The sequence below is a fragment of the Sinocyclocheilus anshuiensis genome, unplaced genomic scaffold (assembly GCF_001515605.1).
Source record: "Sinocyclocheilus anshuiensis isolate Anshui unplaced genomic scaffold, SAMN03320099.WGS_v1.1 scaffold425, whole genome shotgun sequence".
NCBI lineage: Eukaryota > Metazoa > Chordata > Actinopteri > Cypriniformes > Cyprinidae > Sinocyclocheilus > Sinocyclocheilus anshuiensis.
This window is the reverse complement of record NW_015537947.1, coordinates 245,487-261,892: the sequence shown is the minus strand read 5'-3', so window position 1 is coordinate 261,892 and position 16,406 is coordinate 245,487. Positions and strand designations below refer to the sequence as shown.

Here is a 16,406-nt window from a genome sequence, read left to right as displayed (position 1 = left end):
TCGCTTGAGCCACTGATATAAACATTAACCGCTCCTCCATATGGGGACGTGGAGGAGCGCACGGAAAAAAAAGGGCAAAACAAAAAACGTACAAAAACCAGAAATCAAAGACGGGGGGAAGGGATGCCGCTTACAGTTCGGTCCGCTGTTCTGTCACGTTGCACACACGAGGGACGAGGAGACGCTGGAGAATATGTTGACAAGACTTTATTTGCACCAAGGAACCAAGGGAGACGAACACAGGAAGACGTTCACGAAGACGTACAACAGCGGACAGAGAACTTGGGACTGGGAACACATTTTATACACACACACAGGAGGAGGGGATGACGAGACACACCTGGGATCCATGAACCATCATGGGGAACACCTGGGACAAATTAAACATGGGAAAGGAACACCTGGGGAGCAAGACACAGACAAAACATGGAACAGAGTCTGACACATGTGCTATATAGATGCCTCTTTACCACTCCTGTAGGAATCTACTGTAGAACAGGACCTTTGCTTAAAGAGAAATTCTCTGAATTCTCTGCTGTTTTGAATACCTGGTACAGGACTGCATGTTATTGTGTTTCAATGATGAACAAATAGTAGTCAGTCGCCCAGAATTAGAAAATAAACCCTATGTGTGTTCAAGGAGAAACCATAACACTCAATATGGCAGCTATAGTCCCGCCTCACACTTACAAGAGCCAATCACCTTTATGTTAGAGGAATAGAAGTCCCGCCTTACAGTTAAATTAGCCAATCACCTCTTTCATTGAGGAATCATCTGTTTGCAGACACTTAACCCAGTTAAGTACGAACAATTATCTCAACCAGCCTGAAAAATATTGTTATTCTGAGGGATTTGAGCTTAAAAAAAAGGACAATTAATGATGCCATTGTTATCAGATTTAATTTCTGATTTGAAATATGTTATTAAAACGTAACATTGACTGACAGTTTGTCCCATTCACAACTGGAGAAGTAGAAGGAGCTATATTTGCAAGATAGCCACAGAGTGAACTGACTTGTTAAAGGGGCATGATTCATAATTAATATTTTAGCTTTAACGGAAAGACTAGCCTACCATTTTATCGATTATAAAATAAAAAAATGTCAATTAATAGACCAGTCAACTCTTTTCAAAATACTGTTTTATTCATGATAATTTTTAATTTGTTATGCACAGCAACAAGATTAATGTTACAAAGAAAAAACAGAAGGGATGTTTGAGTTGTGTTCAAAGGTGACTTGTTGTCTTGGTTATCCACCAGCAGCTGCACATTCACTGAAATGTTCAGGTCTCTCAAGTCTTTTTAAAGTTTTGCGTAAAATTTTTCCATTAAAAGTGTGTATGTGCCTGCAAGTCACTGATAAGAGACCCCTGACTTGATACATATCTGAGGAGCGTTTCAGGTGTGGGGATCAATAAGCTCTGATGCAGGACCAGCACAGACTCATCATGCCCACCCACATCATTACTGAGGGGTTTTACAATGAGCTCATTGACAAATTGGGTCTGCGTGACCCAGTGAGTCACAAGGCAGGTTAAAGGAACAGACAAGTGCTAATCTAAAATCAAAATGCAGCCATTCCTTCGTGAGACAATCTACTACATACCTAACGAAACCAATACTATAGTGCTTGATATACTTACTATGAAGCACAACCACACTCATTGGAAAAACGTGCCTGTGGCAACATTTCTGCTAAATGATATTACCTTGCATTAGGCACGTTTCACGACATTCAAATGTCCAGTGAGTGGCACTAAAAGCGCATTTAATTTGATCTAAAACAGATTAACGTGAATCTGGCAGTCATGTTATTGTTGTACGTTTTGCAGCACGTGACATTTAAAGTTAAATGTCCAGTGAGTGGCGTTAAAAGCATGTTCAGTTTGAAAAGAAACAGGTAAATGTGACTGTCAACCGATTTTTTTTTTTAAAAGAGAGAGATAGAGATAGATAGAAATGCATTTGCTGAAGCAACCATGCCATTTTAGCTTACTTCTAGGCTGCGTTTCCCAAAAGCTTTGTAAGCCTAAGAAGTTCGTAAAAACGGTTGTACGACTGATCTCAATATTGCGGTCTGTTTCCCAAAAGCATCGTAACTTAAGTAGCACTTGAAAATCATCTTAGATCTACGAGTGCTCTGGAGTAATCATAAAGCCCTAAGTGCATCGTAAGAAGACAGATTTATGCGGTCACCTGGAGGACAATCGGCAGATTGCACCTTTAACTTTATTCAAGTGCAATGTGATTATAATATAAAGTTTTTATTTACACTTTATTACTCATCTTTTTAATGAATTTATAAATGAAAATTAAAAAGGGCAGAAAAAAACAGAAATACACCTCTAAATTAAATGACTGAACAAAAAAAAAAAAAAGAATAAAAGAAGTAATGTAGGAAATATGCTTCATAGACTTGGGGGGAAAATCTGTCAATGACTTACTGATGTGCATGAAAACGAATGGACCCGGAAATATCGTCTCTATATAGATATTGTAGCGAATCAGCTCATTCATGGGGAAATATGAATAATTAATTCCAAAACTACCTGATCCGCCATGGACTCCCGAGTCCCCTGCTCCGCCATGGCCTCCCGAGTCCCCGGATCCGCCATGGCCTCCCGAATCCGAGTCCCCGGATCCGCCATGGCACCCCGAACTGGTATCGCTCTGGAGGCCCACTGTCCCGTGTCTGTCCTGAGGGACCTCCAGAGTGCCCACCCCCCCTCCCCATTGGTAGGGGAAGACGAGACACACCTGGAATCAAATTAGAAACAATCAGGGAGCAGGAACAGGAAGATAACCAAGTAAGGACAAACAGGAGCATACACGTGACATTAGTAGACAAAAACTCTATAAAACAGTTTTGAAAATTGTGAGTTGTAAAATGTATGTGATCTAGGACCTTATAAAGTGTGTCCCATTGTAAAGACTGTAAAAGGCCAGTCACACTAGACTTTTCATTCCATATGCATGTGATGCAGAAACGTAAGCTTGTGCAAAGAAATTTCGCATTTTGCTGCATTCCACAGTTTAAGTTTGGTGCACTCTAATGTGCAAATTCGTATCACGTGAAGCCATGTGGTGTATGGTGAAAAATATTTATATAAAAAATATATATTCATTATTTACCATTATTATTCTTTATAGTCATAAGAATATACTTTATGTTGTGCTTTTATTTATTTTGATTTATATTTCAATGTGTTCCTTTTGAATGAGGCTTCATATCCATATATAAATCATGCCTTATGAATAGTATGCTTTACAAATATTTTGCTTTATGAATTTTATGCATTATGATTTAATCTTGTGATTCTTTTATTATTACTTTCATATTCATATTATATCCAACATATTATCCATGTGTTTTATGATCTTAGTATTAACCTGTGTGTGTTGAACATATAAGGATGCTTGCTTCAACTTAGAACATATAGGCTAAGGATGCTTTTTCAGCTTGCCATGTTTAACCTTTGATCTGAGGGCCCCTTTGTGTTAACAGTCATATGGTAGACGCCTGGGTTCCTGTCATCTCAATACATTTAATCTTCTCCTTTGTCTTAAAAAGGAGCTGTTATTTTTCTTTGAAACCAGGAGAAAAGATGTTCTCGAGACGTCTCAGTAAATATACTAAATATTGCTTGTCTAGCTCCTTTTAAGGTCTAGAGGTGTGAAGACTACAATTTCTGTATACGTTGCAGCTTACATGCATTAGTTTCTAAACTATTGTGTCCCTTTTGTGCAAAGTGTAGGAGGTAGGGGCCCCAGCACCTGCTTATCTGATCTGGCTGCAGTATAAAAGTATACGAGTTTCCTGTGTTAGACACTTCTTCTCTTGCTGATTCTCACTTCTCCATCTCACTCTAGGAGGCCTGTTATGCTGTTTGTTTGATTTATTTTATTAAGGTAGAATTGTTATAATCAGAAATACTCAGAAAGTTCTCAGAGTTACACTCTGTTATACTATAATATTTACATGTCAATATTTGGAAATATTGTAAAAGGATTTATTAATTTTTGGATATTAAAGATAATTTTTCAGTTTGAGTAATTGTCATTCTGGGCAGTAACAACGCTATACACAACAAAGCTATTAATTTTACTATTTCTCAATTTCTATTAATAATGTAGCTTTTCAGTAAAAAAGCAGTTGTATTGATTTACTGAAGCAGCGAGGTTGACAACCGCTGCAACGTTGCAATATTTAAGCAAAGTCATATGTCCTGTATTTTCTGTCAGGATGATAAGGATGTCTGTATTTTGTGTGTGCTAAAGAAATTCTCTAATATTTTCTCTGAAGCCTTAAAAGTCCATCCATTGGGTATGGCATGCTACTGGGACAGCAGCATGAATATAACAATCTTGTTCAAAGAATACTAATCTCTATTTGTACTAATAAACCTCTAGTGTTTTTGTATATGCCATTTATTTCTTCTACACTGTACAGCAGTGAAGTCTCAGTCACAGCCTTTACTGTAGCAAAGTACAGAAGCAAGTATAAAGAGTCAGAAAGAAGTATGACTTTATAAAACTCGTGGTTTTGCAACAGCTCAAATAATACATGAATGCATTTATTCAATTTATTATTTTAATTCTCTGATCATATAAAGCACAAAGAAAGCTACAAGATTTGATGTGTGGAACACTGCCACAGATTTTTTTTTTTCTTTCCCAGAGAGAACAGCATGTGGGTAGTTGTATGTTATAGTTGGTCGGCCTACACTCTTCCATAAAATATGATCAAATGCAGACTTCAATAGAAGGAAAACTTTGACAACTTTTGAAGATGTAGTCAAACAAGCAGCACATTAACAACACGGCTGGCGTGAACACATATTGTTTGCTTTGAATTACAGTGCTTTTCAAAGGTGTTCAGATTTTTGAGGCGGCCATGAGGGAAGCAACCAATGATACTGTATAACACTTTCACAATATCTCAACAGTTCCTGTATTGCTGAAGAACCTGCTTAAAAACGTTAATGACAAAAATAAAAATGCCATGAGTAAACCAGATGATCGTAAAGCAAAGTGTGGTTCCTGTTGGAACATAAATATCACATAAGCATAATGTGCAAAAAAAAAAAAAAAAAAGTAATAAAAATAAAAATATCCACTATACAAATGACACTGCTAAAACCTTGATAAAATATAACAGTTAATAAACATTCCAACAGTACAAACATGGAAATGATTCAGGCAGAAAATAAAATATAAAACAGATATAAACTTTGCAACTCTTCGACATTAATGACACACAGCAATATCACAAATATAACAAAGTTTCTAAAGTCCACTCTACAAAGTGCTGAACTGTGACATTTTTAAATGTGGTCAGTGGCTTCCTCTGGAGTTATTGCATTTGTGGGAATTCATGGCCAAAAACAATCATTCATAGTGGACTTTATCCCTAGGAACAGTTCAATGCACTAAAAGAAAAGAAATATTTTTTTTATGCCCTATAACAATACACATCTGAATTAAACTGAGAGGTATGTAGATAGAGTGGGCAAATAATAAAAATCAATATAAAATGTTATAATTGCAGAATATTTCTAATGGTCTCAATGCAAGCTGCGACCCTTGGCAAGACACGGCTCTGTCTCTGCTTTTGCAGTTGATGGCAGTGGGTGTAATTTTTCATTCTGGCACAAAAATCTCACAGTAAGACATACTGCAGTTGGAGATCTAAATTCTGCCAACTTAATTTTTCCCAAGGAGACATTGCTTGAAAGGGACATTTCACATGGGAATAGAGCTTTCGGATACTGATCATGAAATCACATGGGAACTTATTTCACTGGTCAAATCTCAGCTTCCTGTGAATGTAAAACAATCTACATCAAGGAGGTCTTTAACACGTAGAGAAAGCTGTCTGTATGTTATTTGAAATCTGACGTTCCAGATTTGTTTTTGAGCCAATCACCTGTCCTGAACCATAAATGTCATGTGACTAATTACACTGGAGCCAACATAAAAGAAAAGGATGTCATGACAGTGTTAGCTGGCTGATGGCGTTACAAGAATGCACACAGTCCCAACGCTTCAGCAACTCTCTTGAGCTGAAAATAAAATAGAATAAAAAAAGAATAATAATGATATTACATAAAATAATACTATTTGTTTTAATGATAAAAGTAGCTTGCAAGCATCATGGCAATTGGATATAAATAAAATAATATTTGTTCTGACAATGAAAACGTAAACAGGAAAAAAACAAATTTGGCTGGTGATGTGAAATTGGTTTGTTTAAAATATATATTTTTTACACTGTACAGTGTCTATTGCTAATGAAATAGCATAAAACCATTAATTCAGTTTCAGCAGTGCAGACATGGAAATGATTGATAGACAAATAAACTAAATTAAACTAAGATAAAATAAGATATGTTTATTCAGGAAGATTTATACAAACAAGATCAATCCCGGATGTCTTGGACATCCCATCAAAATATTCAGAAGTTATGTGTTCCCTTATATGGATAAGAAAGAAATATAATTGTTGGGTATGAGGATGGTTATAAGTAAGATGTGCATATGTATTTGTCTAGCTGTGGTTAAAGTTTCACACCCAAAATAGCATCTGCAGTGTGTATGTGTAAAAAAGGAAGTACATAAAGTACATCTATTTGAGAGATAAACGAAAAGAGAGTAAAGCCTTGAAATAATATTAAAAATAAATCAAAAATAAAATAAAATAACCTTTGTTTTGACAATGAAAATATAAATGGAAAAAATGACATATTTGGCTGATGTAAAACTGTTCTTTTCAAAAATTACATTTTTACACTTTACTGAGTCTATTGCTAAGACCATAATGAAATGAAATAAAACCGTTAATTTAGTTCCAGAAGTGCAGACATGGAAATGATTGGCAGACAAATAAACTGAACTAAGATAAAATAAAATAAAAGATCAATTAAAATAAAAATCAGTCCAGCAGTGCAGACATGGAAATGATCAACAGACAAACAAAGCAAGGCTAACTAAAAGTATAGCAATGCCAAATGCCTTCTGATTAAAAATGAACAATAATGCTAAAATATCTGTCTTAGATGATGCCACCATAGATCTAATTAAATGGCCTTTTGTATGAGTTTGGCATAGTTTCTTAGTTCTTTGTCCAAAGTGTATTTCAAATACAGGAGGAAATCTTCAGTCACAGTCTAGAGTAGAGCTTGTCACTTTCTCTGTCCGATACGATCTGCTCCTCACTCTCCTCAGGCAGGGCAAGTACTTCCCAGCGGCGGCACGGAAGTCTCTGTGGAGGAAGATGTAAAATACAGGATCCAGCAAACTGTTAAGGCTCAGAAAGCCTCGCCCTAACTGATAAGGCACAAACACAGCCTTTTCCCAAACACACGGACTGCTGTGTACCAGCAGTACGACGTACTTCACACAGCCAATGAAATGATAGGGCCCCAGCACCGTGACAAATACGGCCACCAGAAGGGTGAGCAGACCCCTGATACTCCTCTTCTCCTCGGATAAAAGCGAGTTGATTGCCATCAGCGAGCGGACGGTCTCTGTATGGAGACCAACAATGAAGCTCAGGGGTATGATGAAGGACACAAGCAGAGTAATCAACCTGTAGGTGATAAAACTGCCCTCTGAGGGATACTTCTCGATACAAAGAGTGTAATTTTCCTGCTTGGGAAAGAGCTTGTTGAATGCAATGGCAGGTGGCACTGCAATTAGAATCCAAATGCTGAGTGCTATCCAGCGAGCAAACTTCAAGTTAAGGAGATACTTGAAACTGAGAGGTCTGGCGACGGCCATGTGACGCTCTAGAGCAATGATACACATGAAAAAGATGCCCGTATAAATGCCAATGTAAAAAAACAAACCCATGAACTGACAGCTCCGGGGTCCAAAGCGCCAGTGGTGTCCGTTGGCGTAGTAATCTATCCATAAAGGCAAAGTCAGAAGTTGAATTAGATCTGCGATCAGAAGGTTGATGACATACACTGGTAGAACGTTCTCCGACTGGATGAGTCTGTAGAGCCCAAAGAGCGCCAGCAGGTTTAAAGGGGTGCCGATGATAAAGAAGATTCCATACAGGACGGGAAGGAAGATGCCATCTTGACTGAAGTCGATTCCGCAAGCATTTCCCACGGTCGCTGGGATGCTCAGGCTGGTGTGGGCACTAACATTGAAGTGGTTCTTCATCTTTTGCCTATGACAGAGTGGTATTGTGTTCTTTATATGGTTTTGAATCATATTCAAAAATCAAAACTACTGCCAGTAGCAACATTGTTATATGAAGCACCGCCTAAATATATGCACTTGTAAAATCGTTTACAGAACAAGTTATTCAAAACACTGTAGGGGAAATTCAAATTATGAATTGCGGCATTTTAGTTCCCAATTCACATGTGGAATCATTCAAGTCAGGTAACGGCACAAATATGCTTCACAAAATTTACATTTATGCATTTGACAGATGCTTTTACCTATGGAAACTACCAAGCCATTCAAGGTATATATTTTTACATCAGCACGTGTGTTTCCTTTGAATCAAACCCATAAGATAAAATGTTTCATCAGTGATTTAATTTTTATGTGATGCAAGACTATTTCAGCACATTTAGTGCCTAGATAAACTGCATTGCACTTGGTAAAAAAAAAAAACATATTTACAAAAGTAGCTAAATTCTTCAGGGAATTCACTCTTAGAAATTCTCATTAGGCTAATAACCTAAATCCAAAGGATAAATATGAATAAATCAGAAATGTATACTTACCTAATATGTTCTGATATGAAACGTGAGTTTCACCAAGTAACTGCTGACCGCGGAGACAACTCAAATCACCTCATATGATGCAGGGAAAACATAAAAAAGCATAAAATAAGTATATTTCAGTGTAAATGAGCTCAGCGCTTGTCTAACATCAACTAACGTACAAGAGGAAATGTGTCAGGAGGATATGACGTTACTTACTGAATGGCTTAGCCAACATTTAACCAACACCCAAACCATTTTTTTTTTTTTTGGCCGTGTTTGACCAGTAAATATGAACTGTTGCTCTAGAGTCTAGACAACCAATAAAAATAACAACAAAACCAAATATGAGCCATATATGCATGCAAAAAAATAAATGAATATATAAATTAAATAATTACAAAAATATTTCAAGACATAAAAATGCAGTTTAAACTTAATTTTACATTGACTGATGCAATGGTCACCTTGGACATTTCTGACACAAAATGTGAATTTAGCATGAAAAAGTCAACTTTTAAAAAAATTTTAAACTACAGTGCAGTTACCCTTGTCACAGTAAAAATGCTCTATATTAAAGGTATTGTTTTTGCATCAACATAATTCGTTTTACATATAAAATTAATAATTATAATTCATAATTTCATTAATTGTATTAATTTGATTCATATACAATTTAGACCAGGTCCATGTACAATAAATAAGAATTTTATTGAAAAAGAAATGGATTTGAAAACATATTAATTGATTTAATTAATCCATCAAATCCCCGCAAAGGTATAGTGACATTTTGAAGCGGTAACAAGAACTAAACATGAGAATTAATATTAGTGTACACTGGCATTTGAAAAAGCTTTATTTAAAGCTTTGTTTTAAAGGCATGTGTTACACATCGGGACAAAGACTGTCTGTTCATGTGTCAAGAAATTGGTAAAGTGATGTCAAAGACATGTACAATGCTGGTGTCAGACAGTGAATGGCATCATCTCATGGAAAGCAGCTTGGCATGAACATGGAGAGTGAAGAGTAGATTAAAGCTTGCAGCATGTAAAACCAGTTGAAAGGTTTTTTAGGAAGCTAAAAGCTGGCTCTACCTTAGATGTTCATAGTATATTTTTCTTTTCTTGCTGTCCATTACTGGTCACACTTGAGAGGAGAGATGATATACTAGAAAAACAAGGCATGAGGCATTGATGGCAACCTGCCTACCTTTGGAAATGGCATACATATTTCATACTCACAGGCCAGGAAGTATAAAACTGCACAGCTTCTATCTGCTTTTGAAGGTTTTATCAGTCCCCAGTTGATCTAGAATCTAGGTAATACTCTTCAAGCAGACTGAAGTGGCATTTCTTAGGGCTGTTGGTGAGTCCAGCCTGAGGGAGCTCCTCCAGAAGCCTCTGGAACTGAAGCAGATGTTTGGCTCAGTCTTTGGAGTGGATGAATACATTGTACAGTTTTTGTACATTTCATATGGTGATTTCTTGTGTGGCTCTTTGAATAATGTCCACGGGTAGTTTGAAAAGAGGAATGGCATAACCTGGTAAAGTCATGGGTTCAATCTTTAGAGAACACACCAACAGATTATAACAAATACAGGGGTTTTCAAAGTTTTTTTATTTTTTGCCAATGACCCCCAAAATGAGGTAATCGTAAAATATCATAATATATAATATCATAAAATGTAAAGGCAGCTATATATTTTCACACTGTGAGAAAAAAAAAAAGTGTGATATTACAAATAACATCTATGTAAAATTATATAATTGTATTGTTAACAAGTAATATAATTATACTTTTTATTAATTTGTCTTTTTCTTCCCACTATCAGAGTAATGTAAAATATAGATAGATAGATAGATAGATAGATAGATAGATAGATAGAGATAGATAGATAGATAGATAGATAGATAGATAGATAGATAGATAGATAGATAGATAGATAGATAGATAGATAGATATAGATAGATAGATAGATAGATAGATTAAAATTTTCTTAATTTTTTAATCAAAGTGCTTTTCATAATAATTATTGTTCCAACGCAGAAGTCTGTTATAATGCATTGTTTATTAAATATTTTTAAATATATGAATATATTTAATAAGCAAGTTAACAGGTAAAAACCAAATGCATAAATTTAAAGTAAATGTAGTAAAAGAATCCCATTTGCTCACCACAGAATTCCAAACAATTTTGCCAACACAATATCGCACAAGTGTATAATTTTCAGAACTGGCACCGCCGACGTCCGACCTAAAAGCAGTTAGTTGTTCGTTTGGAGTTCATTCACTTGCAGATCAATAGGCAACAGAAAATAACCCTAAGAGGAGTGAACTTTCAATAAAACTATCGATTTCTACGCTGAAAAAACGTACAATATGTCAAGGCGCAGCTTCGTCGGTGTACACAGCTTGGTTTAAGTGTCAGGACTGGCCAAATGCAGTTTGAGCAAAATAGCAAAGCAATCTTCAATGTTCCTGGGGAGGAACAAACAAGCACAGTGCACAGCATCCTTCTGTCATAATCGTGTCCTTCACTCAATCAATACCAAAGCTTTCAGAGACTTTATAAAAAGCCATCGATGTCTGGAGATAATGCAATATCATAATACTGTGGATCTTTATTTCCTCAGCCCAACAGATGCACTCATGCTATTAACATACATCGATGATTTAGTACACAGGTAACTGAATTTTCTCATTAATTAGCTAATCGATACGGTGATTGCTTTCTGCTGTTGTAGTGAAAGGTCACTGGTTGTCTTTGTATGCTGAATGATTGAATTTACATGGATTCAAGCCATTGCAGGTGATCTTAACGCTGTGACACAATGGTCCTGGTGATTCATGCCCAAACTGTAAGCACTCTACCTCCGGAGGTCCCATCTGCAGGGGCTGCTTGCATGCAATACATAAGAGGTGAAATTGTAGTTGATGCATGAGCACTCAGTGAATCAATGGGATTTGGCCTAAAGAAAACAGCATGACAAAATGCACTTGCAGAGAATTCTGCCTCCACATTTGTTACAAGGCCGCTTGCAAGACGTAAATGAAAACGCTGGCGGAGGAAAGGGCTTGTTCACGGTGACTTTGACATAGTGATTTTATAGGTATGCTTTGCTGGGACTTCTCATGGTGGTGACCCATTTTATTTGGTAGCTGTTTTGCTAAAATTCGGGGTGTTCTGATCATTTTACTTTAAAAGTCTGGACGGAACATGGAACTATATTGAGTCACTGAACATTTAACTGAATTATGAACGTGCAGTAATATCAGTCTTCATGATCTAAAAACTAACTATTAAGCTTTAAGATTCAGCTGTATTGTTATTTCTTATCCCTGTTGTGTTGGGGCCAATTTGACCAACATTTTTTTTTTAATTGCTTGAAAATTGGTCTATTTATTTTATCTTTATTTTTTTTCTCCTCTTGAAACTTTTTCATATATGCATGGACAGTTTTACCCCTACTGATTTCCATGCAATGCCAAAAATCAACAGTTTGAAAAACAGTCAAGAGTTGAATAAGAAAAAACAGAAAAAAAAAACATTATTGTAGCTTGTCAAAGACTAAAATATGAAATATATTAGAGATTCTATGAAGTATAAGACTCAAAGTTTACTTTAAATCGAAGACAGGCTACAATAAAGGTTTTCTGTTTTTATATGAATTTTCAGTTTTTCCATAGTGTCGATTTTTTATGAATTACATGAAAACCAATACAGAAGTTATAACTGAATTTCAACACAACAGGGGATTTAAATTAAAGGACTCCAAATTAAAATTATGTCATTATTAACTCACTTTTATGGTGGAAACAAATGATTTCCTTCTGTCTAAAACAAAAGGAGATGTTTAGGAGATTCACCTTCATTTGAAATGGAAAAGATCAGCTTGGTCATTCTGCAAGATAACTCATTTTGTGTTTTGCTAAAGAAATAAAGTCAAAAGGAGTTTGGAAACCACATAAAAGGAAAAGGGATAGAGGAAAGTTGTGATGGCCTTTATTCATTGACTGTTCTCGTTATATCATGCTGTCTATTCATCTCACTGGAATTACTCTCAAACCTCATTTTCTTTGTAAATGTCCTTATGAATATTTACAAAACCTTCAGCATGCATTAATGGGTTGTGGAGGACTGATTTGATATTTACAACTTCTCCAAATATTTTTAAGGAACTCGGAGTGCCGTGTTTGTTTTATCTCCATGAGGATGTTAATTAGAGTGTCCTCTCTGCAAATAAATGGAACAAATAAAGACATTACTATAAATAAACATTGACAAACGCAATCTACAATTAAATTGCAAGTCATATTCAACATTAAACACACACACACACACAGAATGTAAACTATAACACTGAATTCGGGGGGAAAAATGTCATTACTTCTAAAAAACTAGCATGAAAAAAAGGAAGCTACCGTTAGTCCAGTTGATGGAGAAATTATGTTGCACTTTCTAAAAATAGTGTGTTCAAGTCAAACTCTCTTTCTTTAGAGAACAGATTAAGTATAGAAATTCCAATCCAACTTCTGCTTTATTGCAACCAAATCCAACTTCTGCTTTATGGCATTTTTCATAGTGTCTGATAGCCAGCGTAATCACTGCCATATTCCATTGCAAAGGTTAGAAATGAAGAGAAACGTTTTAGCTAATGCATTAGCTAACATTAACCATGTGCAATGTATTTTTACATTTATTAATTCTTGTCAGTGTTAGTTAATAAAACTTGATAATTTGATTTGTTTATACACTGTATAAAAAATTTACTTACCAGCACACCTGACAGGAATGTACCTAACCAGATGAAAACAGAGAGATAGCCACTACTCTGAAATTTAGATATTATCATACTGATTTGTGTAATTGTATCAGGATGTATTGTTTTAGAGTCACAATGATGTCACTCCTTGAAGAATTGTCATTACTCAAACACAAGCTGCAAAACCATTTGAAAATTCACTACATGTTGTTTAAATCAGATTAAAAGAAAAACTAAATGATTTCCGTCTTTAAACTTCAGTAACTTCAATATATTACATAAAGTAGGACAAATATGCACTCCATAGTAGGTTTAACCTTGTGCCTCTTTGATTCACCTTCATTTGAAATGGAAAAGATCAGCTTGGTCATTCTGCAAGATAACTCATTTTGTGTTTTGCTAAAGAAATAAAGTCAAAAGGAGTTTGGAAACCACATAAAAGGAAAAGGGATAGAGGAAAGTTGTGATGGCCTTTATTCATTGACTGTTCTCGTTATATCATGCTGTCTATTCATCTCACTGGAATTACTCTCAAACCTCATTTTCTTTGTAAATGTCCTTATGAATATTTACAAAACCTTCAGCATGCATTAATGGGTTGTGGAGGACTGATTTGATATTTACAACTTCTCCAAATATTTTTAAGGAACTCGGAGTGCCGTGTTTGTTTTATCTCCATGAGGATGTTAATTAGAGTGTCCTCTCTGCAAATAAATGGAACAAATAAAGACATTACTATAAATAAACATTGACAAACGCAATCTACAATTAAATTGCAAGTCATATTCAACATTAAACACACACACACACACAGAATGTAAACTATAACACTGAATTCGGGGGGAAAAATGTCATTACTTCTAAAAAACTAGCATGAAAAAAAGGAAGCTACCGTTAGTCCAGTTGATGGAGAAATTATGTTGCACTTTCTAAAAATAGTGTGTTCAAGTCAAACTCTCTTTCTTTAGAGAACAGATTAAGTATAGAAATTCCAATCCAACTTCTGCTTTATTGCAACCAAATCCAACTTCTGCTTTATGGCATTTTTCATAGTGTCTGATAGCCAGCGTAATCACTGCCATATTCCATTGCAAAGGTTAGAAATGAAGAGAAACGTTTTAGCTAATGCATTAGCTAACATTAACCATGTGCAATGTATTTTTACATTTATTAATTCTTGTCAGTGTTAGTTAATAAAACTTGATAATTTGATTTGTTTATACACTGTATAAAAAATTTACTTACCAGCACACCTGACAGGAATGTACCTAACCAGATGAAAACAGAGAGATAGCCACTACTCTGAAATTTAGATATTATCATACTGATTTGTGTAATTGTATCAGGATGTATTGTTTTAGAGTCACAATGATGTCACTCCTTGAAGAATTGTCATTACTCAAACACAAGCTGCAAAACCATTTGAAAATTCACTACATGTTGTTTAAATCAGATTAAAAGAAAAACTACATGATTTCCGTCTTTAAACTTCAGTAACTTCAATATATTACATAAAGTAGGACAAATATGCACTGCATAGTAGGTTTAACCTTGTGCCTCTTTCGTCTGCTGTGATTACAGCAGCTTTGTCCGCCTTTAGGTGGAAATAGTCCTTCCATCTGCAGCTAAATGAAAAGATGCCGTCTACTCTGTAGAAATGTACTGTATAGCTCCACCCATTAAACATGTACACATTCACAGGAGAAACCTTGACCCATTTGAATGAGTTATAGACTGTGGGTTTATCCTGACAGAGTGACAAATGACAGCAGCAGAACCTTTTTCATTATCCAAGTGAATGCAGACTGGAAAATAGAACTACAGCTGATCAGACCGAATTGATTGTAGTTTCCAAAATGATAGACCTTAATCTAATGATGAGTATGAAAGAAAGCATTGTGCGAGGACAGAATACCCTGTGCCGCAGAGAAATACAATCCTGAGATTCTTACATGTCATCTACAAAGAGATTTACTCATCTTGTACTGAAAATAGACTACAAAAGAGTAACTGAAGTATAGCACTGGAGACTGTGGATTGTCTTGGAAACTAGGTGCTTTATGTTACTGTAGGCAGTAAAATAAAGCAGGCGTGTGGTCACTTTTAAATAAGCGGTCGTGATATTTTGAATCAAGCGTTCTATTCCGAGAGTCATGATTAAAAGCAAATTAACAAGAAAAGTATTTGCAAGTGATTAATTCTTTCATTAGTTTCGCTTAACACCATTTCTATAGCAATAAAAATAATTTATTTGCAGATGCCATTTGTTTGACATTTTATTTAATGAAATGTTTCATATATTCAATGCAATATATGTTTAATACAAGTGCAAATGTCCAAAAGTGTGTCTATACAGTACACATTCCATCCATATAGAAAATCTAAAGCCCTACAGTAAAATATCCATTTGTTGTTGTAAATCCATTACTGAACAAAATCCATGAATCCCCTGCTGTCTGTCCTTTAACTTATGGATTGTGTCAGTTTAGTTCCTTGCAGATTTAAATACAATATGGCTGTCAATTTATTTTGAGGGATTTCCATTTTTTCAGACCTCCTTATAATGTCAAATAAACTCCATATGGTATTTAGTTTTACTAGTGTTTGCTTATATTAAATATCTAAAAATAGATAATGCTCTGCATGTTCATAATTATTTAAAACAAAAGCAACATATTCTGTATTATGGGTTTAAAATATATCTTGGACTCATTAAGTGGGTTGACGGTATATATTCTGATGCAGAATAATATAAATAATATAAAGAAACAAATTGGCTTGTATAGCTGTCTAATTATGAAACAGTAATAGAGATTTACATTTTTAAATCAGCCGCCATGCGTGGTCACCATATATATATATATATATATATATATATATAATATCTGTTAGATATCATGGATGTATGATCATAAACG

At 35.2% G+C, this 16,406-nt stretch overlaps 1 protein-coding gene across 1 annotated transcript; it reads right to left on the bottom strand.

Moving 5' to 3' along the window:
• Window positions 1–6,959: 6,959 nt before the first annotated feature.
• On the bottom strand, window positions 6,960–8,820 carry LOC107664312 (G-protein coupled receptor 4-like). The gene is made up of 2 exons (XM_016454842.1): window positions 8,747–8,820; window positions 6,960–8,178 (listed from the first exon to the last, which is right to left on the bottom strand). Exon 2 carries the CDS (start codon window positions 8,169–8,171, stop codon window positions 7,158–7,160), a length of 1,014 nt encoding a protein of 337 aa, XP_016310328.1. The 5' UTR covers window positions 8,172–8,178; window positions 8,747–8,820; the 3' UTR covers window positions 6,960–7,157.
• Window positions 8,821–16,406: the final 7,586 nt, after the last annotated feature.

Coding starts and splice junctions, on each gene's coding strand:
- LOC107664312 (XM_016454842.1), bottom strand. CDS start 8,171: ATGAAGAACCACTTCAATGTTAGTGCCCACACCAGCCTGAGCATCCCA.